The sequence below is a fragment of the Poecilia reticulata genome, chromosome 5, assembly GCF_904066995.2.
Source record: "Poecilia reticulata chromosome 5, P_reticulata-male-v2, whole genome shotgun sequence".
NCBI lineage: Eukaryota > Metazoa > Chordata > Actinopteri > Cyprinodontiformes > Poeciliidae > Poecilia > Poecilia reticulata.
In genome coordinates, this window is record NC_088834.1 from 13,120,622 (window position 1) to 13,144,746 (window position 24,125).

Sequence of the window (24,125 nt, forward strand, 5' to 3'; positions counted from 1 at the left end):
TACTGGAGGACAGAGTGGGTCATACATTCAAAAACCACTAAAAGCAAATATAACATAGTTCAACGATTAAAATATGTACTTTTACTATAACCAATTTTAGTCTTCACATGATCCTGTTTTCCTGATGAGTGTTTAAAAGGGTAAATTCCATGGAGACTCTGAACGCAGCATTGTTGTCTTGTCACTTTGGACAGTTTGCTGTAAAATTTGCAGCTTTTTTAGATGGTTTAAACAACAAACCACCGTCACTTATCTCTATATCACTTAAATATCACTGTTATGTAGACGTCGTACAACTTTGGAGCTGTTTGTAGGTTGTTTTAGAAGAACCCACCTGCTCGTTTTTAACGTTATAGCTAGAAGCTAGCATAACGTACGTGGGGAGGATCCAGTAATCTTCACGTCAGTTTAAAAAGTTAAGTGAAAGGTCCATGTTGAATATGACAACTCGAATAGAGTGCATATTCTTCAGTGAGTTTCACCCTACTCTGGGTCCAAAGATAACTTATCAGGTAAGCACGTATGCCTATTAAAGCAGCCAGCCCAGTCCTGGAGAGCTACTGTATTGCAACTTTTAGATGCACCATTCCCCTGACACACCTGAGTCAAATGAATGACTAATTATCAGGCCTGTGCAGAGCTAAATTACATACTTATTAGAGGTATCGTGGATGGGATGCGTTAAAAAGTTGCGGGATAGTAGTTCTAGACTTTGACAACCCTGTGCTAGCCAGACTTGGTGACAAACTTAATGGTTTGTCACTAAAGCAGCTATACCCTGATCAGTTTTTCTATTTGTTGTTCTATGTTGTTGTTGCCTTAAAATAGTTTAATGCTGTTTTTCCTCTTTAAATGCTTCCTTTTTCAGATATCATCCTTTATAGGTGTTTATGTATATTCTTTACGGCTCCAGAAAAAAAACGAGTTGCATATGAAATCACAGCAAATGTTGCAACGATAAAACACAAACAAACCATTTGGAAAAGTGTACCTGCTCAGACTGGATTGGCTAGATTTAATTTTCAAATATCTTTAATGATCTTATCAGTGATGTTAGTGCACGGAAACCAGTCATTTGGAAAAATAAGCAAACGGGAATCTTGACAAATTTGTACCAGTTTCTATTCTGAAAATGGTCAATATCACTTTTTATCTCACCTTCTCCATTCATAGGAACATCGACTGGCTTAAAGCCATAAGCTGGATACCCCTTTAACTCATATTCTGATAGCATCTTTGAGAATATATAATAAAACTGCTAAATGTCTCATCTAAGCAAACAAAATAGAGGCTAAAAAACTAATGGGAACTTTTCTGGAACAAGAAGGACTCTTCATAAAATTACAGACAACCCTGAGCATCCTTTTCATGAGACTGTTGTACCTCAACAAAGTGTCTTCATTCAGAGGCTTTTTCAGTGCCGCAGCGATACAGACAGCTGCAGGAGATCCTTCCTTCTCTTAGCCACAAGCATCTACAACAATTGCAGAATATGAGCTACAACAACATTTAATTTCCTTCTGGAAAGAATAAAGTACTTCTGAATTTGAATTTGTCTTGCAAACTTTTTGCTGACACTAGATAATCAGACCAATTCTCGAAAGGCAGTCAAAGCTCAAATAATTAACTTTTTAATGCATTTTTTAAGTTCTGCTTTGTAAATTAGTCAAAGGCCTGTGCAGAGCTAAATTACTCTGTTGTGTTTTCATGGCCAGCGTACATCTGGAGGAAAATACTTCACTGTCTAGTGTCTGTAAAAGCTGGAGTCAGGATCAAAGTTACTTGGTTTTTGATGCATAAATGTAAATTTTGTTTTCGTTGTTGTGAGTTTTTTTGTTTGTTTTAGTGTTTGTAGTTATTTTTAAGGACTTAATCCCAAAATATTTAGGTGTTTATTTATTTCTCTGTCCTTTTCCTGGCAGGTACCAGAGGAGTACATTTCACGGGAATTGTTCGACACGGTCCAAGTTTATATCATCACTAAGCCAGAGCTACAAAACAAATTAATTACAGTGTATGTCATCCAACACTGTCTTTTTGCTTCAGTTTTTAAATGTTTTGATTTGGTTCTGTTTCAATATAGCTATTTATTTTAAACATTTGTTATTTTTTTTAGCACTGCTATGGAGAAGAAGCTAATTGGCTGTCCAGTGTGCATCGAGCATAAAAAGTACAGCCGAAATGCTCTTCTCTTTAACCTCGGCTTTGTTTGTGATGCTCAGACCAACACGTGCGCTCTTGAGCCAATTGTCAAAAAGCTGGCTGGGTACCTCACAACTCTGGAGGTAAGGAGTAAAACTTTACTGTCATATTGTTACAGCTGTAATGAGCTTTTGTTCTTCATATTTTTATAGTAAAATGACTTGGAGATGATATTAATATTTTCTCCCTACTGTGTTGCAGTTGGAAAGTGGCTTTATTTCAAAGGAGGAGAGCAAGCAGAAACTTTTACCCATAATGTCGACGTTGTTAGAGGATCTTAATGCTACAGGAGCCTGCACATTACCTATAGGTAATACTTAGATATTTCCCATTTTGTGTAGTGACGGATAGGCCTGTCACAATACACAATAAATGAATTAATCACATGATAAATGAAAACAAACCAAATAATTTTAATTTGCTTGATTTATAATTTTTCTGTTTTCTCTCTGTTTCCACCAAATCTGGTCTCCAGTTTGGTGCTTTGGTCAACTTTGGTCAACTAGCAGTTTTTTTGATGGACAATGTTGTTTTCAGAGACTTCATAATTAGTTTTATGTGTTGCTTTGGTTGTTTATTTTGGATATTTAAAATGTCTTCCCCTCCTGACCCCACTGAGGGACAAGGGTGTCAAGAAAATGGATGGATGAATGGAAAATGTCTTCCAGTTTCAGTGTTAAATGTTCACTATAATTTAAAGTGAATTGATCCTTGAGAATATGTTCTTGCATTATTATTGAATTATTACCATTATTGTTATTACCATTACTCATGACAGGGACAGTGACAAAGAAGCAGCTTTCATTTAAATTGTGCTGAAAGTGGCATTAGAAATAGATCTGCTGTTACAGTGAACCATCTCTATGGGAGACATCCCAGCTGAAGGAAGCCCTAAAACAGGACTGATCTCTCTCTAGACCTTTATTCCTCCTGATCCAAACAACAATAAAAACATTTATTTATAAAACATCTATAAAAACAACTAACTTGGCCAAAGTTGGCAGCTGGTAAAGAGAAAAAAAAAGTACTGGGGTGTACCAGGTCAGTGCAGCAGAGTTCAAGCTCAAACCGCAGAAACTAAGACAGAAACATCTGCTGCTGCGGTCGGACTGAAACCAGCGACCCTGATCCATCGGCCCAGCATCAAGATGAGAACGTTTTGATCAATAGTATCGTAGGCTGCCGTTAAATCCAGTAAAACCAGGAGTTAAATATCGCCAGAGTCTGTTACTGAAAGATTTAAAAACTCTCAGTGGAGCAGAATCAGTGCTATGGAGTCATTTAATCCCAGATGGAAACTTTCTCTTGATTAAGTTTCATTTGTTGTTTTTATTGGCCTGGTCACCTCTATAAAATGTCTTTTGTAAGAGTGACTATTTTGTTTAAGCCAAGTTTTCTTCAGCTAAGTTTCCACAGCAGCATGTTTAATGTGTGGAGACACCAGCTTGAAGTTAAGCTGCTGTTGATGATGGCAATAACCACGAGTCCTGGGTTAGAAAAACTCTATTTAATTAATCCAGATGAGATGATGCCGAATGCAGAACCGAAAGTTTCACACCAGAAATTAGTTTCTCTAAAAAAGAAAGAGAGAGAAATCAGCTCAAAATGGTCCAAAAGAAGTTGAAGAAGGAAGTAAAACTGTTAGGATAAAATCAGAAGAAATTCGATCTTGCAGCTGTTGCAGGTTTTTAATAACGTAAACTTTCAAAAGACACCTGTGACTTTCTCCCAGTGATTTTATTTTCTTTATAAAAATCTCAGTTTTCTCAAACTGAAGATAAAAAAAAGACTTTTATCTCACAACCAATCCTATAAATGCCATAAAAATTAAAGCCTAGTAATCAAAAAAGCTCTTTATCTTTAAAATGTAGAGCCTAATTCATATTGTAAAATATGTTTTGTTGCATTTGAACAGGATGGAAGTGGCTAAAGATGTCTTACATGTTTCAAAATAAAAGATAAATAGTTGTTAGTTGTCACATGGTCAAGTTTTGAATTGCACTAATGTGTGCAATGATAAGCTTATTTACTGCATATATTTGCATAGTGATCATTGCATAAAGGCTTTTATGCAATGATAATGATAATAATTACTGTATTATGATTGCATACGGCTCAATATTTGTGAAATATGTGACTCAAGACTCATTTTATGATTCAGAACTGAAATTATATGGAGGAAACTTCAAAGAAATTACATAAGAAATAGATTTTTACTTTACAAGCAGTGATAGGTTGTAAAGTGTTATGTGTTTCTCTGGTTTTAAAACGTGGCGGAGGCTAATAACTTTTATTAGGTGATGACACAATAACTCTTAAGAGTAAACTTGTGCACTTTTCCCCTGTGTCTACTCCAGGTAATGATAACTTGGTGGTTTTATAACCCGCTTATAAAATCTTCATAGTGATTATAATCTAGTTCTGCTTGTCAGTTTCCAGCTACTAAAACTCTCATTTCATGTGTGAAACAATGATTTACAACTTCAAGGCCACACGTGCAATTTATGTAATTTCCAGTGGTGGAGAAAGTACTCAAAAAATTTACTTAAGTAAAAGTACAAATACACAGACAAAAATGTACTCAAGTAAAAGTAAAACTACCACATTAACATTTGTACTTAAGTAAAAGAAAAAAGTACTGGCTTTTAAAAATGCTTGAGTATTAAAAGTAAAAGTACTTGCTGAATGCATTACCTAATCGCTAATATCATTAAGTGTACCGATCTTAATACATATCAGTAATGTGCCATTTAAATGAACAATGCCACAGATAAAGCATGTTGTGTTTTCTCTCTGTAACATAGTTTAGACTTAGATATGTGATTCTATGCATCATAATTTTAGGGATGGAAGCATCTTGTCTCCTGTCCTAACAGCATGAACTTCACTTCTCTTGCCACTAGTGGCATTTATTTTGAAAGACATTCAACAGAAAGGGGATAGAAAAAAGGTGGGTGGGAGAGGACAGGCAACCAAGGAGCCACGTAGCAGAGTTGTAGTCAAGACCACCTACCCAAGACCAAGTCAAGATCAGCACCCCGCTCTATGTGACACAAAATAATTAAGTTTTACCTATCAAAATTGCTTCTCAAATTGATCTGAAAGATCCACATTCCCATAAAACACTAAGATATTAAATACTTAGAGCTTAAATGAAATTAATCAGTAAAGATCCGTCCAGAAGAATCGGATCGTTCCTGAATGTCATATCAATGCAGACTTTGGTCACAGCGTTGTCCCATATATGTGACACCTCAGTCAACACCTCCACACAATAATTCAGGGCATGAGTGACAACTGTTTTTCATTGCAGATGCAACATGTGTTTCTGTACAGCTAGCTTTGCTAACATCACGTCCACAGATCTTACCTTTCTTTAAGCTTTCCTTCGAAGTGACGCTAAAAGTTGGACAAAGTCCCCACCATCTGTGAAAGCGAAGCGCTGCTTATTTTACATGTCGCCATATCTTATGATTTATGCAGCGCTATTATATTACTGACGATTAGACAGACATTTTCTCCCGCTCAGAGGAAACCACTGCGCATGTCTGGAGCTCCGCGTGCGAGTAAAGGGGGAGCCGATGGGTGACAACAGTAAGTCACGTTATAGCTTGGATTTTACGGCGCCACCTTAAGTCCCTGAACTTCACATTTTAACGGAAAAAAAGAACAATGCGACTTGGATGTAACGAGTAACTCGAAACTTTTGTAGAAATGTAGTGAAGTAGAAAGTACAGATACTTGCTGTAAAATGTAGTGGAGTAAAAGTAGAAAATATCCATTATTAAATCTACTTAAGTAAAGTACAGATACACGAAAATTATACTTAAGTACAGTAAATAAGTACTTGTACTTCGTTACTTCCCACCACTGGTAATTTCACGTTTTTAACTCACTGTGAATCTCATATTTCTGCTGAATATGTAGGAGCAGTGTCTTACAAAGTGCTTGCATTCCTGAAACTTCTTTCAAATTTTAACACGTTTTAATTGTTTTATTGGGTTTTCATGTGACTGACCAACACAAGGCAGTGTGTAATTGTAGAATATAATTTAATAGAAACATAGAAAGTAGAAATTGTTGTTCCTCAAGGGAGCGTTGAGATATCATGTGGAAACATGACGCACGTAAAGATAAGTAATAATAAAAATATGCTAAACTCTGCAGTGAGGTCAAATGTACAAGGTAAGAGATACACTGTTCTGAAAATAAACATGTGCAGGTTCTTAGAAATATCCAACTCAAGAAACTAATTTAAAAATACCTAGGCTGTACAAAAAAAAAAGATAGAGATGGAAAACTGTAAATAATAGCAGGTTTGCAAACAACTTTGATAATTATAGAACTGTTTGGTGGGATGAAGGACATTTGATAATGCTACTTTGTGCCCTTAGGATGCAGAATATTTGGGTTTGTTAAATAAAAATGTGAAAAATTATAAAAACTGAAACAAGGTATTGACCGCTGAGTCAATACCTTCAGTCTGGACTTTGACTGGACCTTTCAAACCCATGAATGTGCTTTTTTATAACCAATTTTCTTGCCTCTATCTTTATTGTTCTGCCAGACCTGGACCTGTGCCAGATTTTCAAGTGTTATGGGAAGTATTTATCATTAAAACAAAAGCAGTCATTAAACCCAAGGTTATCTTGAGCTAAGCTGCACCATTGGCTGCATTTGTCATTGTAATTATTGTGTTTACTAACCGCACAGATAAACAGAAGCAGTCACAATTTTGACCAGCTTTCATCTTCTTACTGTAGAATAGCATCCCCACAGCATGATACTGCCACCATGGTTCACAGGGTTGATGTGCAGTAACACTGTTACAGCACACACAGCTGGACAGATGTTTACTCTAATAAAGTGAAGGCAGATGGTGGACCAGATTTTATATTTAGGATATGATTATAAGACTGAAGAATTACAATGCAAATTTATTCTCGCATGTTAGATTTGTGTTTAGAAATAAATGATAAATCATGCTTCATTTTCCTTCCGCTTTACAATTTGGCAGTGATTTGTGCTCATTTGTCAGACAAAAGTAAAATAAGACGACAGTTTGGGGTTGTAATGTGGCAAAATGTGAAAACGTTTACTGAGCCACTTTACTTTGTGACAGCATGAGAAACGGGAACTGTCAAAGTACAGATGGGCACTTATTCTATTGCTTGTCATTTTTGTAAAAATGTATTTTATCATGACAATATTGTTAAAATAATAAATGACAGTCTATGTCTGATAAAACCAAAAACGGTGTTGTCAGGGATCAGGGTAGTTACTTTCACTATTTTCACTCTTGATGAATCCTTGAGAATGCCAATAAATATTAATAGCCTTAAAAACCTGAATAAATGTATACTCTAGCTCTTCAGCGAAAACTCATCTGAAAACTTTTTACTCATTTGCCTTTAATCCAATTGAGACTTGATTTTTATTAAACTTTATCTGCTTTACTGGTTCATTTTATTGTGTTTTGAATCGAGTTTTTAATTCATTGTGCGCTTAGCTTTGTCACTTTATCCTCCTGTTTTCTTATTTATTTGTTCAGTGCTTAGCTGCTCAATCTTTCAGGGCGAGATGCGTAAGGTTGGTGGAATCAACTAACTCACTCACTCTCTTTGGTTACCTAGCAACACACTCACTGTTTGGTTACCTAGGTACAAGCTGTTGAGTAACTGGTGCACCAGCAACAGCAGTTTATTGTGCCTCATAACGGCTTAAAAGTAAACAGCATGGGGTAAAAACTGGATAAAACAGGAAAGGTCACATCACTAGTTTGGCTGTATTTCTGATATTTAAAACAAAAATGTTATCAGTAATTATTGATATCAATTGAGATGAAACACTTACATCGTGATCGTGATATGTTTGTCAGCCATTTTAACCTTCAGCCTGTCAGGTTTGTTTTTTTAAAGCTGGATTTGTGATTCAGGACATTAGTTAAACATATAATTACATAACAGGGGATAACTCCTTTATTAGAGGGAGGTTTGTAACGCTGTTTTTTCTTTCCTCTAGACGACTCCAACACCATCCAGCTAAAACTGATCCAGCAGCGGAAGGACCCCCCCACTGTCCAGGAGTATGACGTCCCCGTCTTCACCGAATGCAAAGAGCTTTTTATAAAGTCTCACTGGGACCTCACCACTCAGCAGGCAGGATGAGCACTTTGTGGTCGCTAATATCAACACGTCATGATAAGACATGTCCTAGATTTCCAAGAAGCAGCTGTTAAAAGATTAGTGTGTAACACTTTTTATCACGGTGGAAAAAGTGATGACTTTTCCAAATTTCTTTTTGCGTGGAAATGAGCTTCTCTTATAGGAAACGGTCTCTTTATTGATGCAGTACAGTGTTATTACTGTAATAAAACGATGTTCTCACGCTAATGGCAAACATAGTTTTGCATTCTCCAAACAAATGAGGCTGCAGAGCTTCGGGTAAAGATGTTAATTTTCTGTTATGTTGTTTTATTTAGATTTTGCCTTACATTGATGGATTTAGACACATTCAGAAAATCTCTGCCGAAGCAGACGTCGAGCTGAATCTCGTTCGTATCGCTGTGCAGAATCTGCTGTGAGTTCATTCCTGTTATTTATGAGCGGACCGGCAAATCTGTTGTAGTTCTTATTGATTTTGGTATTTTTAGTACGGTTTATTTAAATTATGCAGCTGTTTGCGCTGCTTTTTGAAGTCCTCACGTCTTCTGGGACAAACGGTAAAAACTGATAAATTTGCATCTGTCTTGTCCTTCCAGGTATTATGGTGTTGTGACTTTGGTCTCGATATTCCAGGTACTGAACTAATTTTACAACATGTTGTTTAATGTTTTCCAATGTGTGCAGATTTAGTGTTGTGAAACTGTTCATGAAATAACCCAAAGGCCAACCTCAAAATGTAAAATATTAGTGCATAACAGAATTATTAGCTCACGCTAACAGGATTTCTAAGAATTTATAGAAAACATTGTTGGTTTTAGCAGTAATTACCATTTCCAGGCATGGACATGTGAGGAAATTTTTATTTTTATTTTTAAAATCTTAATTTATAAAAGCCAAAAATTTCAGACATGGTAAAAACTAAGCAAAATGTTGCTCAGTTTATCTTAATATTTAATTTTAAAATGTACTTTCTTCACAACATCCTTTCAAAGCCTTATTTGGATCAAAACTGCAGCATGTCATTTGGGAACCTTTGCACCACATACTAACATCATTTTCAAAACATTTTATTGAAGAAGGTACTAACTATGTAATCAAAGCCATAGGAGTTATTGGAAAACAATGTTTTATCTACGTTTACAGCTGCGTCCTATGTAGAGCAGTTAGTGCTGGGAAATTTGTTGTTTTAGTGCTTTTAGACTTAACAGCATCCTTTGATACGGTGGATCGTAATATCCTTGTATAATGATTAGAACAGCTAAATCTCGCCTGGTTTATTGATACCTCACATTAAACTTTGGGGTTCTGCAGGGCTGCGTGTTAGGTCCATTTCTGCTCATCTTGTGCTGAATCTGTGGTGAATCTTAAGGAAGCACATTTGTGTTTTTCATTTCTGTTCAGGCTTGCCTCCCAGTTAAGATGAACAGCATTTATCCTGTCACATGAACTGCCTGAAAAAAATCAAAACTGAATGATGTTACGCTTTCTGAACCTAAATGTAAATAAAATGGGTCATTTGGTGAGGAATCTCAGAATCAAATTCAAATTAGCTTTGAATTTACGTCATTCTTTAATCTTTAATCGCATTTTGAGTTCCTACTTTTAGTAGTACTGAGTGCTCTCTTTAATTTGATAGGATTTGAAGGGCAATTTTCTCTATTGAGATTTCATAATCCATTATATTTGGAATGGTTTGGTTTTTATTTTCATTTCATTTATTTAGTTTGGATTTCATTTGCGATGTTAATTGTTTTTTAGAAATTAAAGTTTATTAGTCTTTGAGAGGGCGTACTAGCCATTATGCCATTATCGTTATATTACTTGTAAATGGTCTCAAAACGACAATATTATTGTTTATCGGACAATTTATCATCCAGCAAAATTTTTAATTCTGAGAGGCTTAATGTTGTAAATTATATTGAATTATACCTATTATTTTATTCTGTTTATGTTGGTTGTTGTTGTTTCTTAATGTTCTATACAAATATATTTAAAGTGTTATTGTTGTCCAAGCATCCATTACAAATAATGCTTGCACAGAGATAACTAAATGATAAAAAAGGGCCAAAAATGAAAATCTGTCTAAAAACATTTTTGTAGGAACTCCGTAATCAGACTGTCTTTATGTTGATTATCTTGTTCCTTTTCTCAGTACTCCAATGTCTACTGCACAACCCCGAAGGTTCAGAGCCTCATTGATGACAAATCCCTTCAGGACGAATGCCTCAGCTACGTCTCCAAACAGGGTAAGGAAAAACGTCTGCTTGAAGACGACATTTTGATTGATTTCCAGAGGTTGACTGCAGCGTTTTGGGTCTTGATCAGGTCAGAAGCGTGCCAGTCTTCGGGACGTATTCCAGCTCTACTGCGGCCTCAGTCCTGGAACGACGGTGCGGGACCTTTGTTCTCGCTACTCGCAGCAGCTTCAAAGGGTTGATGAGAGGTCAGCGTATCGGTTCCTGAAGTGACTCTGCTGCCCTGGAAATGTCGGGTCAGTGTGACTCTTGTTGAACAAAGTGTGTGTTTTGTTTTTCCCAGGAGGCTAATCCAGTTCGGACTGATGAAAAGTCTCATCCGACGGCTTCAGAAGTATCCTGTGAAGGTGGTGCGGGATGAGAGAAGCAGACCGCCTCGTCTCTACACTGGCTGTCATAGTTATGATGAAATCTGCTGCAAAACAGGCAAGTTCAGCAGCTCTATTTAAACTCTGGGTTTGTTTGTGTTTGTACCTGGTGCAGTTCAGTTATTCATTATAGATTGGGCCATGTAGCTCGTCCTGGTTCTGATACCCATTGTGGTATTTTCTCAGAGTGTGTCAGCGTTCAGGAAAGGAATGCTGACACACTTCCTTGGTTTAAAAAATTCTTGCTAAAGTTCAGCATACTATTTATAGCACAAATTACAGAAACATTGCACTGATTACATATTCAGTCCATGACCAGTGAACACATGACTGGAACTGTGAGGGGAGGAATGTTGAGAAAATAATCTAAACTGAATAAAAATCTCTGTTATTAATAGTTTCCTGGTCTGTCAGGAGCATGAAGAAAGAGGCTTCATGGCCTAATTCTGAGATATAATGTTTAACTTTACCCTGAGGTGTGATATAGTCAAAGTCTTGGAGAAACACCTGTTTGTGTTAAGTACCAGAGCCATAACGGAGCACTCATTGTCTCAATGTTGTCTAAAAGAAGGAACTCTTAAATTGCTGTTATTTGGCCAAAATGTCTCTCAAAAACCAAAAGATTGTTGGTTCTGGTTCAGTTCTTTTGGAAGTCTTGATTCTTCTTCCACCTTGCGATTCAAAACTGAGCCGGATACAAAGGAAAGGAGTGTTTAAACAGAGTTAATGAGTGATGCCGAGCAAACATTCAAGCTTTGGTCAAAAATTATCCCAACTGAATCTGCCAGAGATAATCAGGCCTGGTTCTGACTCAATATCCGATGGGCTCTTAGGTTCTGTTTTGCTGAATTTGAACTCAGTTGGTCACTGCGTGTCCAAGCTTCAGGGGAGGAGACGTCACTTGGGCTGATCCACCAATCAGAAGAAGACTTTCATAAAGTATTACAGATTTCTTTTGCTTTTTATTTTCACTTAAATGTGAATATTTCAGATAAATTGTAATATTTGACAAATATAAAGTGAGTAAATTCAAAAAGCAGAGTCTAATTTATGATTTTAAAAGCTTTTCATAGCAACCTAACTATGTGAAAATGAATGTTCCCTTTTTAAGTCATAAATTTGCTGATATTAACCAGTTAAATGTATTTAGTTTGGGACAAACAAAGTCTTTGAAATCTATCAGTTTTGAAACATTTACAAAGTGTTGAAACACATGCAGATAAAAAAACACACAAATATAATTTGATGTGCCTTTATTATCACCATGACTTTTGTTAACATAAAAAGTAGATAAAAGTGGAATGTTTTGGTGTAAAACAAACACAATATTTCAAAAAGAGAACATCAACCATGAAGTCAGTCAAATCCCAAATTGAAAATGACCAATCACTAGTTTTTGGCCTTAAACCCAAATTACTTGAGTTATACAGTACAACAAAATAAACAGAATTTAAGTTTTGGTGTGGCCTAGTCAAAGTTTGGATTTGAATCACATTAAAATGCTGCAGCGTGACTTTAAATAAATAAATTTTATTTTAACTCGGCATGAAAGTCTTATATGTATTTTGAAGTATGTGCTGATTTTTACAGGGATTAGTTACCAGGAGCTGGATGAACGTTTGGAAAATGACCCTAATATTGTCATCTGCTGGAAGTGATGTTAAATGAAGCCACCTACCAAGAAGCCACCACCAATACAGCCAAGAGCGAGACGCCTCAAACATCGAGTTATGTTTTGTAAATTTCTTTGCTTCGTTTTTTATTAATTATTTATTTCCATCATTAAAAGACTGTGACTAACTTTAGCCTGAGTCTGGTTATTATCTTCTCCTTGTTTTGTAAACAATAGTCCAGAAGAGAGCAAAAGCGGGTATTAACTAGAATATGTTAAAATTCGGTTTAAACTGTTTCCTACTTAGGTTTACTGTGTGCGTTTTTTTAACTGTTACTGTGTAAACCAAAATATGGCTATTCCTGTAACATATCCTGCTTACATTGTGACAAAAAAGGTCTGTATTTACTGTAAATGCCAGACAACATTAACCTTTGTAGCTACACAGAACCATTGGTACATGGCCGGCAGACTTGGAAATACTGAGCAGGAAATGCTTATATTTACATAACTGTTGGGATAACTTATTGCTGCGCAGAAATTAATTTTAAATGGCTCTTCATACCAAGGCACAAGTTGGGTTGAATAAAGATAATGTCAAATAGTGGGATTGCATTTAAAGTCTCCATTTACATGAAATTTTTTCTTTTTGTTTTGAAATTTGCATTGAAGCAAGTAACTACACAATGTTTGTCTTTATAAGACTGAATAAAACAAAGTGTACCTTGATTTTTTTTAAATTATTTTTTACTTTTGATGGGGTTTTTTTAGGTTTCACAGGCTGTAAAACTGAAGCTGGAAAAACCTTGGTAAACTGTAATAGCTTTTGTGATATACTTACAGATTGAACAAAAGAAATGGGAACAAAGAAGCAGACGAAAGTCAAAGTTAAATGTTAAAACATTCAGAAAGTATGAAGGAAATATGTTGTTTTTATCATAAGCCATTGCTTAACAAGAAAAAAGCTCCCTATTAAAATAATTTTTCAACACCATTCTTTAAAATAAAAACAAACTAATCAAGGTTTACTCAATAAATAGTTTTAAGAAGGTTGAACTATTTATAATACTTTCTAAGTAAGTGCATGTGGAAAGCTCACTACTAGGGATTTGAACTTCGCCTTCCTTCTTGTGCTCGGGTATCAAATGATTGACTGTGATTGGCTGCAATACAACTAAGACGCCGTTGCCTAACAACGTACCAACCAATCAAATCGTCAGCATTCTATAAAACCCACCAGCATAACTTATGTCTATGAGAAAAAGTTCCAGCTTGTGATTTACATGATAATCTGGCGCCCCTTAGTGGCCACCACTGCAAACTGTACTTGGTGTACGGTTACCTTGACAACTACCTGTATCTCTTTCCCAGTTGCTGGTCACTTCTAAAGAAATTTACTGAAGTAGCTGCAAATATTATATATTTACCGACATTTTGCGGGATAATCAAGACTATTAAAATGGATACATCGGTAGTGCTGCCGGTTGAAGCTGAGGGGTTTATTCAAAGTCTGGAAACATTTTCCCTCAAAGAAGTGGGCTCTGTGAGGTAAGATCAGAAACTTACGTTAGCACCAGCTAATGTAAGCTAACGTAAAGTTAGCTTACATTAGGAGTAGGAGAAGACGATAAAGATCTGAAAAACTGCTGAAGAAGTAACTCAAATTGCTTCGTTAGCTTAATTACACACGTTGATAGAGCAAGGAAGATTGTAACTGACATAAAAGGAAATAGATCTACTGTTCTCTAAAGTTTTACAAAAACATTTTTAAAAATCCTTTTCATTCTGGCACTCCTTAATAAAAGTCGCATAAAATCCCCCTCTCCCCCAAGTAACCTATAGAGTCCATATGTGTATAATTAAATTTTGACTGTTTTGAAAACGAATGGTTCAGATGACGTCCAGTGACTGTGCCCTGAAAATCAAATGTTCAATGTTCAAAAATGAACGTTCACTTAGCCATGGAAGAAAACATTTGGTCAACATTTATATATTTTAGTCTTAAGGTTGTTCATTATTATTTGTCTTATTTTGTCTTCTTAAAAAAGTGTGCTCTTCTTGACCTTTTCTGAATTTATATCTGTTGGATTATATCTGTCCGATTAGCAAATCCATGACACCCTTTAAAGAAAACATGAATATTCTCCTTTATGTTTATTTGTGGTTAGCAAGCAGGAAATTGGTGGAGTGTGAACCACAATGTGCTAAGAGAACAAAATTGCTTCTTGTGTTATTTTTAAGTAGATCAAATAAATCTACTTTCATTTTAATTTTGTTTAAGGTTTAAATCGTATATATATATATATATATATATATATATATATATATATATATATATAAATAGCTGCTTCGGTGCATTATCGCCACCTACTGGAATGGAGTGTGGCTCGGGATGCTAGTAAACTAAGCAAAACTAAAGCAAAAATACAAATAAAAACAAAACAAAAAAAATCCAATAATTGTGTCTCATAATTGCGACACATCAACCTAAAATAATCATACATTTTTTGGTAGTACTTCCCCTGAGCAGTCCAGAGTGACCCCCCCCCTCCCACCACCACCACCACCACCACCACCACTACTACTACTACTACCACCACCACCACCACCACCACCACCACCACCACCACCACCACCGTTTCGCGCGTAATAAGGATATAAATGAGACTGCCATTCAGTGGACTGCTTGACAACTTTCCAAGCTTTTCTGCATTTAACTCAGTTGGATCTACTTGTTTTGTAAGTCATTGGTTCCTGTATTTCTTTCTGTATACCTCAATTAAGCAGGTATATCATGCTTAATTGAGGAGCTTCCCCTTTACAAGCCCTTCTTACAAGGCTTGTTTTGCGGCAAACAAAAGCCTGTTGGTGTTCATGAATACCGTGAGCCATTCATAACTGAATTTGGTAGCTCTCTCTGCAAGTAGTTTCATGTTTTGCTGGTCACCGTTACCAACTGAGAGTCTCCACCGTACTCTGTGATCCACCTCCATGTTAATTTTGGAAATGCGGAAAGGGTCATTCTGGTTCTTCTGGCTGTGAGAAGCGTACACAAAATGGCGTCAATATTTGTGAACAAATAATGAAGAGGAGGATGGAGATGAACACACAGGTCATGTGTAAGTGTTTCTATTCATATTGCTACATTATTTGAATATTAGCTTTGATAAATTTGATTAAAGTAGTGACTACTTTTGTTGTATGTCATGTCAGATGACTACTTAAAGGCGAGACAGAGATATCGCTTGACTGAAGCAGAAGCTCAGCAGCGTAGGGGTGAAAGAAAGTACATTTCTGTATGGCAGTAATTATCCGTTGCAGGAAAAGTATTCAAAAGATTTATTAGTGTGACTTCACTCATGCACCTTTAGGCCTAATAACAGGATTGTTGGCTACAAAGAAAAGGAGTGATTCACGGTTTCCTAGAATTTTAATTTCTTTGTGTTCCTTCAAAAACACTTGACATCAAGAAACTTGCCTCATTTAAATAAATCACGCTGAAGTTTGTGCAGATTTTTTTTAACGGAGCGCTTGTTTGTTGCAGGCGAACTCGGATCTACTTGATTCTGAGAGTGAAGGCAAGGAAAGCCACAGATTTAAATTAAAAATCTCCCAAGACCAGCACTGCTACCAACTCCTCCACCACTTTCTCCAACTACACCTGTGTGTCCAGTAGCTCCAGGCACTGACTCTCCTCCCTCACTTCCCAAATAAAAAACAACAACTTTTGTCTGTTTTTCAGAGGCCGTGCAAAAAAACCAAGGATCAGACACTGACTGATACAGAAATCCAGGCTGTGGTGGGAGGTTGGCTGAAATATTCCAAGAGTCGCGAAGACAAGTTAGCCAATACATCAGCTTAGAACATGAAAGCGCCAGTGAGGAGCAGAAGTTTTGGAATATTTTTTTTGGACCATAAACTGAGCAGGTTAGGAAGATTAAATGCTGTAGGAGGTTTTCTCTTTGTTTCCTTTTAGGTTTGGTACTTTGTGACTCCTACCCCGGATAAAAGAACAAAGAAATGAGGGGAAGAATATTGGGAGCAAACACAATGGAACCAACGAGTCGCATACACTAAACATCTCAGCAGAATTGGAGAAGGATGGGCAAAAACAAGGGGACCTGGAGCCCTGCTTGCACACACCACATTCAGATTACACACCAGTGTTTTATCGGTCTGGAGCACTAGCAGAACAAGTCAGCGTTGGGCCGGGGGGCGGGGCCAATGACCGGGGGCCCCTCACGTGTATCACCTGCGCTGCTGGAAACTGTTGAGCGGGTGCGGTTTGGGCCGCGTTTCTCGTCTCATTTTTACCCAGGAAGCACATTGGCTAAACCGTGAGTCAAACAGTCACTGGGACTGACTGCTATATATTCCATTGAGGGACAGTAACTTTAACATTACATACACCTTTCTGAACAGGCGAGGGCGCACTTCCTCCGTCTATAATCAGACATTAAAGCCACTTGAAACCATTCCTCCCTCCCTGGCACCCCCAGGCCCGGGCCCCCATGGGCACCCATCCGGGCCGGGGGGGCAGCCGCCCCCCTGCCTCCCTCATAGCTCCGCACCTGGTCTGGAGTTTATTTAACCACGAGCACTTTCAATTTCTTTAAGACAAATTACACTAGATGTCAAAGATCCAAGGGTCATATCCTCTGATCGGTTAGTTGCAAAGACAAAACCAACAAATCTTTTTTTGGTTGCAATTTATTTTTTTTATAGTTTCTGTGTCTATGTTCACTTTTATACTCCAGTTCTGTAGATCTTGAGGTGTTTTTCAATGATGTCTGAAAATGCTGTTTATTTTTTTTGTGAATGTCTTACTCCGACACCAATTGTATTAAAATTTAAGCCTGTTACCTTTTTTATTTGTTGTTGTAATGGAAGTTTTACTAATGTCTCCTATGTGCATACATGTACAGCAGGATAAAATGTTTTTGTTTCTTTCCCCCATTCTTTTTGCATTGGTTGTCTTTAATATTAATACAGGTCATTCTTGTAAAAATTAATTTGTCATTTGCCAAGGGTTAATTTTAAGTGGGTATAATCAATTTTCAAATTGAAGTCTGGATAAATCTGAAATGTCCTGGCAAAGTTCAAGCATCAGTCAAACTCAAAATCTGACGGACGCTGTTCTTTCAGCCTGACTGAGCTGGAGTTACTCGGCAAAGAATGAGCAAAAATGTATTTATCTAGATTGTCTAGATCTAGATCACGATATGTCGGTATTGGCTGACAGTTGTTTTTTTTTTATCAGTCTGACAAAATTGAGCCGATTAACAGTCAATATTTATTTCCAGCTTGTTGCCATTTGCTTCGTGGGGAGGCGATTGGTCATGTGACAGTGATGCACTGCAGGATTGTTGGGAGTTTAACTGAAGCAACGTTGAAAGCTCAAATTTTCATATTGGTGCTTTCCTTATCGAGATGTCTAAAGCTGAAGACTTGCTACAAAAGACGGCTGTAATCAATAAAAAGTAGTTTTACAGAGTTTGCATACTTCTTTGTTTTCCTTTTTTATATACTATCATTGAATTGTTTCAAAATGTGAAACAATTCAATGATAGTAAATACTTTTGCAGGACATGTTTGTAATATAAAAATACGTCATTGACGGGATTGAAAAGTACACAAAAAAACATTTAATTATTTTCAGCAGACATGAACAATGATGTCCATTGTTTTGCTAAACATTAAAATGTTGTTTTTCTGCATCAGATTGAAGCTGTAGAGGATTATTCCATATGTTGTGGTCATTAGAGGTGAAATTTGTACATCCTTTATAGTAACATAAACTGATATGTTGAAGAAAACACACTTGCATTCATTATTTTCTGTGCACTTCAGCCATGCAGGTTCCTTCAACATTATGCAAATAACTAACGAACTGCAAGAAACGACTTCCTCCCCACAGCTGTAAAATCCCAAAAAGCTCATTTATCTGTAAGAGAAACCCTTTGGTCAGCGATTCTTTCTGGCACAGTTTAAAATCTACAGCTTAAAGCCTGTTAATGTGGTTCATTTTTTAGTCCGTTGAGTTAATCTAGGTTTTTATGTACTTCATTTCTCTTTGAACGCGCTTTTCAAGAACCATCCCAGCTGCTGCCAAGCTGGAAGAAATTCCTGAACGCTGAGTTGAGGCAGAGCTCAGCTACACTGGGAATACATTTTACATTTATGGCATGAAAAGCTGGAACTGATTCCTTATGTATGGATTTGATTAAGAAAGGGTCTCACATTGCAGCTGTTTATAAAACGTCCTCATTTCTTTTCCTCAGGTGGTTCAGACAGCATGAGTTTATTGAAAAGCTAAACATGCAGGCCATCCTGAATGCTTCGGCCATGCATGATGAGTTTGTCAAGGAGCTCCTGGTGTCCTTTGGAAAGGTGACCTCCACATCTTAAGGTGCAAACATGTGAATGCAGAGCGATGTTACTGCATGATAAATCCCTCTCTGCAGATACCAGTTCTGGTCCATGAGATGATCCTTGTGGAGGTGTGGAAGCAGAAAGTGTTTCCCATCTTATGCCAGCTGCAGGACTTCAACCCTAAGAACACGTTTCATCTTTACATGGTGGTAAGTTAAAGATGTGCAACATCTACAATCAGCTTCTCATGCTAGTTTGTTTATTTCTCTTTTTGTCTTTCTTAGATCCACCATGAAGCCACAATTATTAACCTGCTTGAAACAATATTGTTTCATAAGGTGCGTAAGTTCTCAAATATTTATAATCCCTGCATTCTCTGAACTAAAACTGTATTTTATTGAGATTGTGTATGACAAACCAACACAAAAAATTGCGTAATGGTCAAAGTGGAAGAAAATGCATCTGTTTGGTTTTCATCTTTTTATTGCTAATGAAAATCTGAAAAGTTGGTCTTTGTATTCAGTCTCTCTGAATCACCTATTGTTGAAATTAATCTATTTTTTTTACTCTTAATTTACGTTCCAATAGCTGTTTTACATGAACATAAACAGAGACCCATCTTTGTCATCTTATTAGCATCTTGTTCATGCAGACCTTCATTTTAGGAAACTACATTCTTAAAATGAATGTTTCAACCAGCTTTGAACATCTGGAGGCAATAATCCGTCTCCATTGTTCTTCACGAAACAGCTCAAGATGAATATTGTTATCAGTTGTTAACATACATTTTCAGCTGTTCTCCTCCGATTCTTAATTGGATTTACGTCCTGACTTTGACTGGGCCATTCTACCTTCTGAATATATTCTAAAGCATTTCCACTGTGGCTCTTTTTAGAGCCTCCAACAGGTTTCCTTCCAGTATTGACCTATATTGTAGTCTGACCAGAGCGGCTTCTTCCCCCGTGTTTTGGTGCAGGGTGAATCCTGTAGGAAGTCAGTGTTTTGTGTGTCTGGTTGTTCAGGATTCCTGTGAGGCAGCTGATGATTCTCTCCTTGACTTGGTGGATTACTGTCATCGTAAACTGACCCTGCTGGCCAGTGAAGCAACCAAGTCCCATGCTGCTGCTGCTCATGATCATCAGAACCAGATATCCTCTCTAGAGGTAAAATTAGATGCTTCTCCCTGCATTCTGCAGCTTTTCCTCACTGCAGCACTTTTTGAAACAGGGGTAGAAGTTGCATGACTTTTATTTTGACCTAACCAAGGAGCTGCAGATGCAGAGTGCTGCACTGGAGTTTGACATCTCCCTGAAAGCGATATCTGTGCTGAGCTACATCGCAGATCATACCGACAGGTAGGAAACGATTTAAAGCTACGTGCTTGGCCTCCATTTTTAAAAGTAAAATGAAAACTTTAAACATGTGACAGATGACAAGCGGGGTGCAGAATACAAATGTCATCTTTTCCCTCCCAGCATCAGCGTCATCAACCGTATGCTTTGCACACACAACATGCCCTGTGTGCTGGTTCGGCTGGTCGAGTCCTGCCCCTGGAGTCGGAGCAACAAAGGTGGATCACAACATCTGCAACTCGGATGAGCAGAGAGATATTATCCTCTGTTGTACGAAAGATATAAAATCCTACAGCTCACCTTCAGACCTCTAAACACTTTACAGACTGATTGAACCATTTATCTATCTAATAATGAAAATTATTGAGCTCATATTCATTTACCATTCGATTTATTGCCACATTGTGAATACTTTTGAAAGCCTCTTTGTTCTCTCTGCTGCCCCCTGCAGGCCAAGTAGAAAAGTACAAGAATGGCAAATGGCAGAGGATTCCTGCAGAGGACCATGTGAAGATGACTAAAGTTGACGGCCAGGTCTGGCTGGCGCTTTACAGTTTGATCCTGAAGGAGGAGTGCCAAAGAAAATACGACTTCAACAATTTCAACAAGAACCAACTCCTAAAGGTCTGCACTCAAACAAACACTGTGGCTTTTTACCTGTTTCTTCACTCTCAGGGAGTTGTGTGTCTAATTTCACAGGTTTGGTCAAAGTTAATGGTTTGGAAGTATCACTGCTCCAGGTTGTTGTTCATTACCTCCTATCTGATCTCCTTCTCTTGTAGAGCACAGATTCGTTCTCTAAAGGTTGTTTATTACTCAGTTTCCTCCTATTATTAGCTTCTCTTCCTGCAGCAGTAATTATATAACCAGAGAGCCTTAAGCATCCTCTCGTAAGCATGTTTTTTCCTCCTGACTCCTGCTGCTGCTGTGCTGTTCACAGCTCAGGCGTTTCCTGACAGACGTGCTGATCGATCAGTTACCGAACCTGGTTGAGCTCCAGCGCTTCCTGGCCCATTTGGCTGTGACAGATCCAGCCCCACCAAAGAGAGACCTGGTTCTGGAGCAGGTAGTCACTGGCTCAGACATGCACTCGTCGTCCCTGCTGCTGCACGCTCACCCTCTGGGTTTTATTTACGTTTAGATCCCAGAGATGTGGAACCAGATTATCAGAGAGAATTCTGGGAAGTGGAAAGGAATAGCTAAATATCAGGTTAAAGAATCATTCAGCCCGTCTGACAGCGACTTGCAGCGACAGGCCCAGAGGTAACGCTGAAGACACTGTGAGGTCAAGGTGCGCACAGGAACAGCTCATGAGCCACTGCTTTCAAAATGTTTCACCAAGGTTGGCGCAGACTTACAGCCTGGATGTGATGGAGCGTTTGCTCCCGGAGAAACCAAAGTGTGGATGCTGCGGGAAGGAGGCTCCAAAAAGATGCTCTGGATGCCAGGGAGAGTGGTACTGCAGCAGGTGAGACACAGCCCACACGCAGACTGCCTGGCAAGAATATTCACACACATTTTGTGTAAAAACATCACAGAATGTTGTATTTTACTGAGCTTTTAATTTCTGCAATTAGTCATGACACAATAACAAATGTTGCTGGATGATAAATTGTTCCAGAAGTTTTTACGATAAATGATAATATTGTTGTTTTGAGACCATTTTAAAGTTGTATAATGGTAATGCCATAGTAATAATAATAATAATAATTAATTTCTAATGAACATTTAACACTAGAACTGGGAGACATTTTAAATATCCAAACTAAATTAAAACAGAAACAGCTATAAAGTCTCTGTAAACTAGATTGTCCTTCAAAATAAAGGCTAGTTGAGACCAAAGCACCAGACTGAAGACTTTTGTCATCCAATTTTTGGTAGAAAGACAGAAAATAGAAAAATGACAAATCATACCAATGGAAATTATTGAGCTTGTTTTAATTTATCATTAACTGATTTATTGCGACAGGCTTTGCAGTAATTCATAATAATTACATGTTAGGCAAATTATATGTTTCAAATGTCTTTCAGAAATAAAATCCTGAAAAATGTCAAATGTTAGGGTTAGGGTTACCCCTAATTAAAACCCAGTTGTTCAAATGGGTCCCCAATTGTGTTTCATTTAGTTTATCTCAGGGGAGTTGAATACAAATGTATGTCACTCTTTTTGTTTTTATTTGTAATTAAAAGCTTGTGTGATTTTCTGGCTGGTAAGTTTTACCCTGTGTTGTGTTTGTTTCCTACAGACAGTGTCAGGTGAAGCACTGGCCTAAACACAAGCAGGCCTGTCAGCTCATGACTGAGACCATGCAGAAGATCCAGGAAGACAAACAGCTCGGATAATTTAACCGACTAACGTTTAAAGCTAGGAAACAAACCCGCTTTTATTTGTGTGACACTGAATCCCAACATTTTAGGTAAACTCATATTTTTCTAACAGGAATCCCTCACATATCTGTAGAGATTATTATTATAGAATTTAGTATTTTGGTTTCAAACGCGATGCAATAAAGTTTTAACTTGTTCGTTTCGTTCAGTTTTTATTTCTTAACTCTCTTGCTCAAACGAGGGTGAAAGTGATGCTTTTGTGAAATATTTCAGAAAACTTTCTAAACTTCCTTGCTGGCTCACCTTAACGGCCGTTTCCAATCTGATCATCAGCAGCAGCACATCGCTGGAGGTCAGGAAAAGACAGGATGGACGGATGTTTGAAACAGTTTTTTAAGGCTCCAGGATTTTCAGACTTGAAATCAAATTCATCATTCGAGCGAAAATAAAGTTGTCCCCAATGTTTAACTTTATCTTCAAGGTTTAACATCCAGAGCTGTGCAGATCATTACCAACTTCAGCTGTGATCTCCACAGAAACAGAGACGCTCAGCCTTCAGCGAAACCACCAGTCAGATCCACTTTTCTGTCTGCATCCCGGGACGATTACAGCCAATTTATATCCGAGGAACTGAGCCCAACATTGTCTCAGTTCCTCTTTTTTGGAGAAAAAGAGAATAAAATGAGCCAGCAGGGATTAGGACGAGATGAAGCAGTAAAAGTACTTCACTAGATTTTCTGTGCTTTGCTTATTTATCTTTCTGAGAACTTTTTACCTTTACTCCCTGTATTTTAAGAGAAATATACACTTTCTACTCCTTATTGTCATGTCACATATGCCTTGTTACTTCCATGGTGAAAAGAATATCTGTGGCTTGCACAAGTGCATTATATTGTCTGAGGAAAACAGCATGCATGGAGACTTTCACCTGAGTAACATCACAAACAACAGAGGAGCACATTCAGAGACGTAACACTTTCCCCATCAGTAACCTTATTTTAAAAAATCCTTCCATTGGTTGGTTGGAAGAAAAAACGTATCGGTATCTTTTTAGATTTCTCGACCAACACAATGCCTGTCAGCAAGAAAAAAAAAGTTTTTTGTATGACTAAAACTTTTTAAGTATTTCAGACTGATCAAAAGTCATTTTATATTTTTGAAGGTAAAAATTACTTTTAGGTAAGGTAAGTTTACTTATAGATTATAGACCGACATGGCAGAAACGTAAACATGACATAACACCTGTTATGAATATGAAGGAGTCTTTATGAACGACTGTTGTCATGAAGTGTCATTCAGCAAATAATGACACTTTAATGCAAAGTTGGCACTTTTAATGAACTTTCAATGCAATTTTTTGAGCAACTTTGCATAAGAATTTCATTCACCTACATGACAACAGTCATAGACATTCATAAAGACTCCATGTTATGTCATGTTTATGTTACTGTCATGTCAGTCTTATGCAAACA

General features: G+C 37.4%; 2 protein-coding genes across 6 annotated transcripts; both read left to right on the plus strand.

The window, feature by feature from the left end:
• The first annotated feature begins 139 nt into the window (after window positions 1-139).
• nprl2 (NPR2 like, GATOR1 complex subunit) lies at window positions 140-12,794 on the plus strand. Its single transcript, XM_008408650.3, has 11 exons — window positions 140-512; window positions 1,923-2,014; window positions 2,117-2,285; window positions 2,404-2,512; window positions 8,224-8,360; window positions 8,684-8,781; window positions 8,963-8,999; window positions 10,519-10,612; window positions 10,692-10,809; window positions 10,905-11,047; window positions 12,580-12,794. The coding sequence occupies exons 1-11, from the start codon at window positions 432-434 to the stop codon at window positions 12,645-12,647; spliced, it is 1,146 nt and encodes a 381-aa protein (XP_008406872.1). The 5' UTR covers window positions 140-431; the 3' UTR covers window positions 12,648-12,794.
• Window positions 12,795-12,933: 139 nt separating this feature from the next.
• Window positions 12,934-23,386, plus strand: zmynd10 (zinc finger, MYND-type containing 10). Of its 5 annotated transcripts, XM_008408652.3 has the most exons (14): window positions 14,058-14,149; window positions 16,146-16,264; window positions 16,344-16,528; window positions 18,883-18,991; window positions 19,066-19,182; window positions 19,258-19,311; window positions 19,996-20,136; window positions 20,240-20,328; window positions 20,449-20,543; window positions 20,777-20,949; window positions 21,266-21,391; window positions 21,467-21,588; window positions 21,668-21,793; window positions 22,572-22,850. In XM_008408652.3, the coding sequence occupies exons 3-14, from the start codon at window positions 16,467-16,469 to the stop codon at window positions 22,666-22,668; spliced, it is 1,311 nt and encodes a 436-aa protein (XP_008406874.1). In that variant the 5' UTR covers window positions 14,058-14,149; window positions 16,146-16,264; window positions 16,344-16,466; the 3' UTR covers window positions 22,669-22,850. The 5 variants fall into 5 exon arrangements, 3 of the variants coding, with proteins under 3 accessions (XP_008406873.1, XP_081463180.1, XP_008406874.1); XR_533675.3 differs by lacking the exons at window positions 16,146-16,264; window positions 16,344-16,528 and adding an exon at window positions 22,927-23,386 and having other exon boundaries at window positions 12,934-14,149; window positions 22,572-22,742; XR_533672.3 differs by lacking the exons at window positions 16,146-16,264; window positions 16,344-16,528 and adding an exon at window positions 22,987-23,386 and having other exon boundaries at window positions 12,934-14,149; window positions 22,572-22,742.
• Window positions 23,387-24,125: the final 739 nt, after the last annotated feature.

Coding starts and splice junctions, on each gene's coding strand:
- nprl2 (XM_008408650.3), top strand. CDS start 432: ATGTTGAATATGACAACTCGAATAGAGTGCATATTCTTCAGTGAGTTT. Junction 513..1,922: donor GTCCAAAGATAACTTATCAG/GTAAGCACGTAT, acceptor TTTTCCTGGCAG/GTACCAGAGGAGTACATTTC. Junction 2,015..2,116: donor CAAAACAAATTAATTACAGT/GTATGTCATCCA, acceptor TATTTTTTTTAG/CACTGCTATGGAGAAGAAGC.
- zmynd10 (XM_008408651.3), top strand. CDS start 14,061: ATGGATACATCGGTAGTGCTGCCGGTTGAAGCTGAGGGGTTTATTCAA. Junction 20,137..20,239: donor ACCAGATATCCTCTCTAGAG/GTAAAATTAGAT, acceptor GACCTAACCAAG/GAGCTGCAGATGCAGAGTGC. Junction 20,544..20,776: donor CTGGAGTCGGAGCAACAAAG/GTGGATCACAAC, acceptor TGCCCCCTGCAG/GCCAAGTAGAAAAGTACAAG.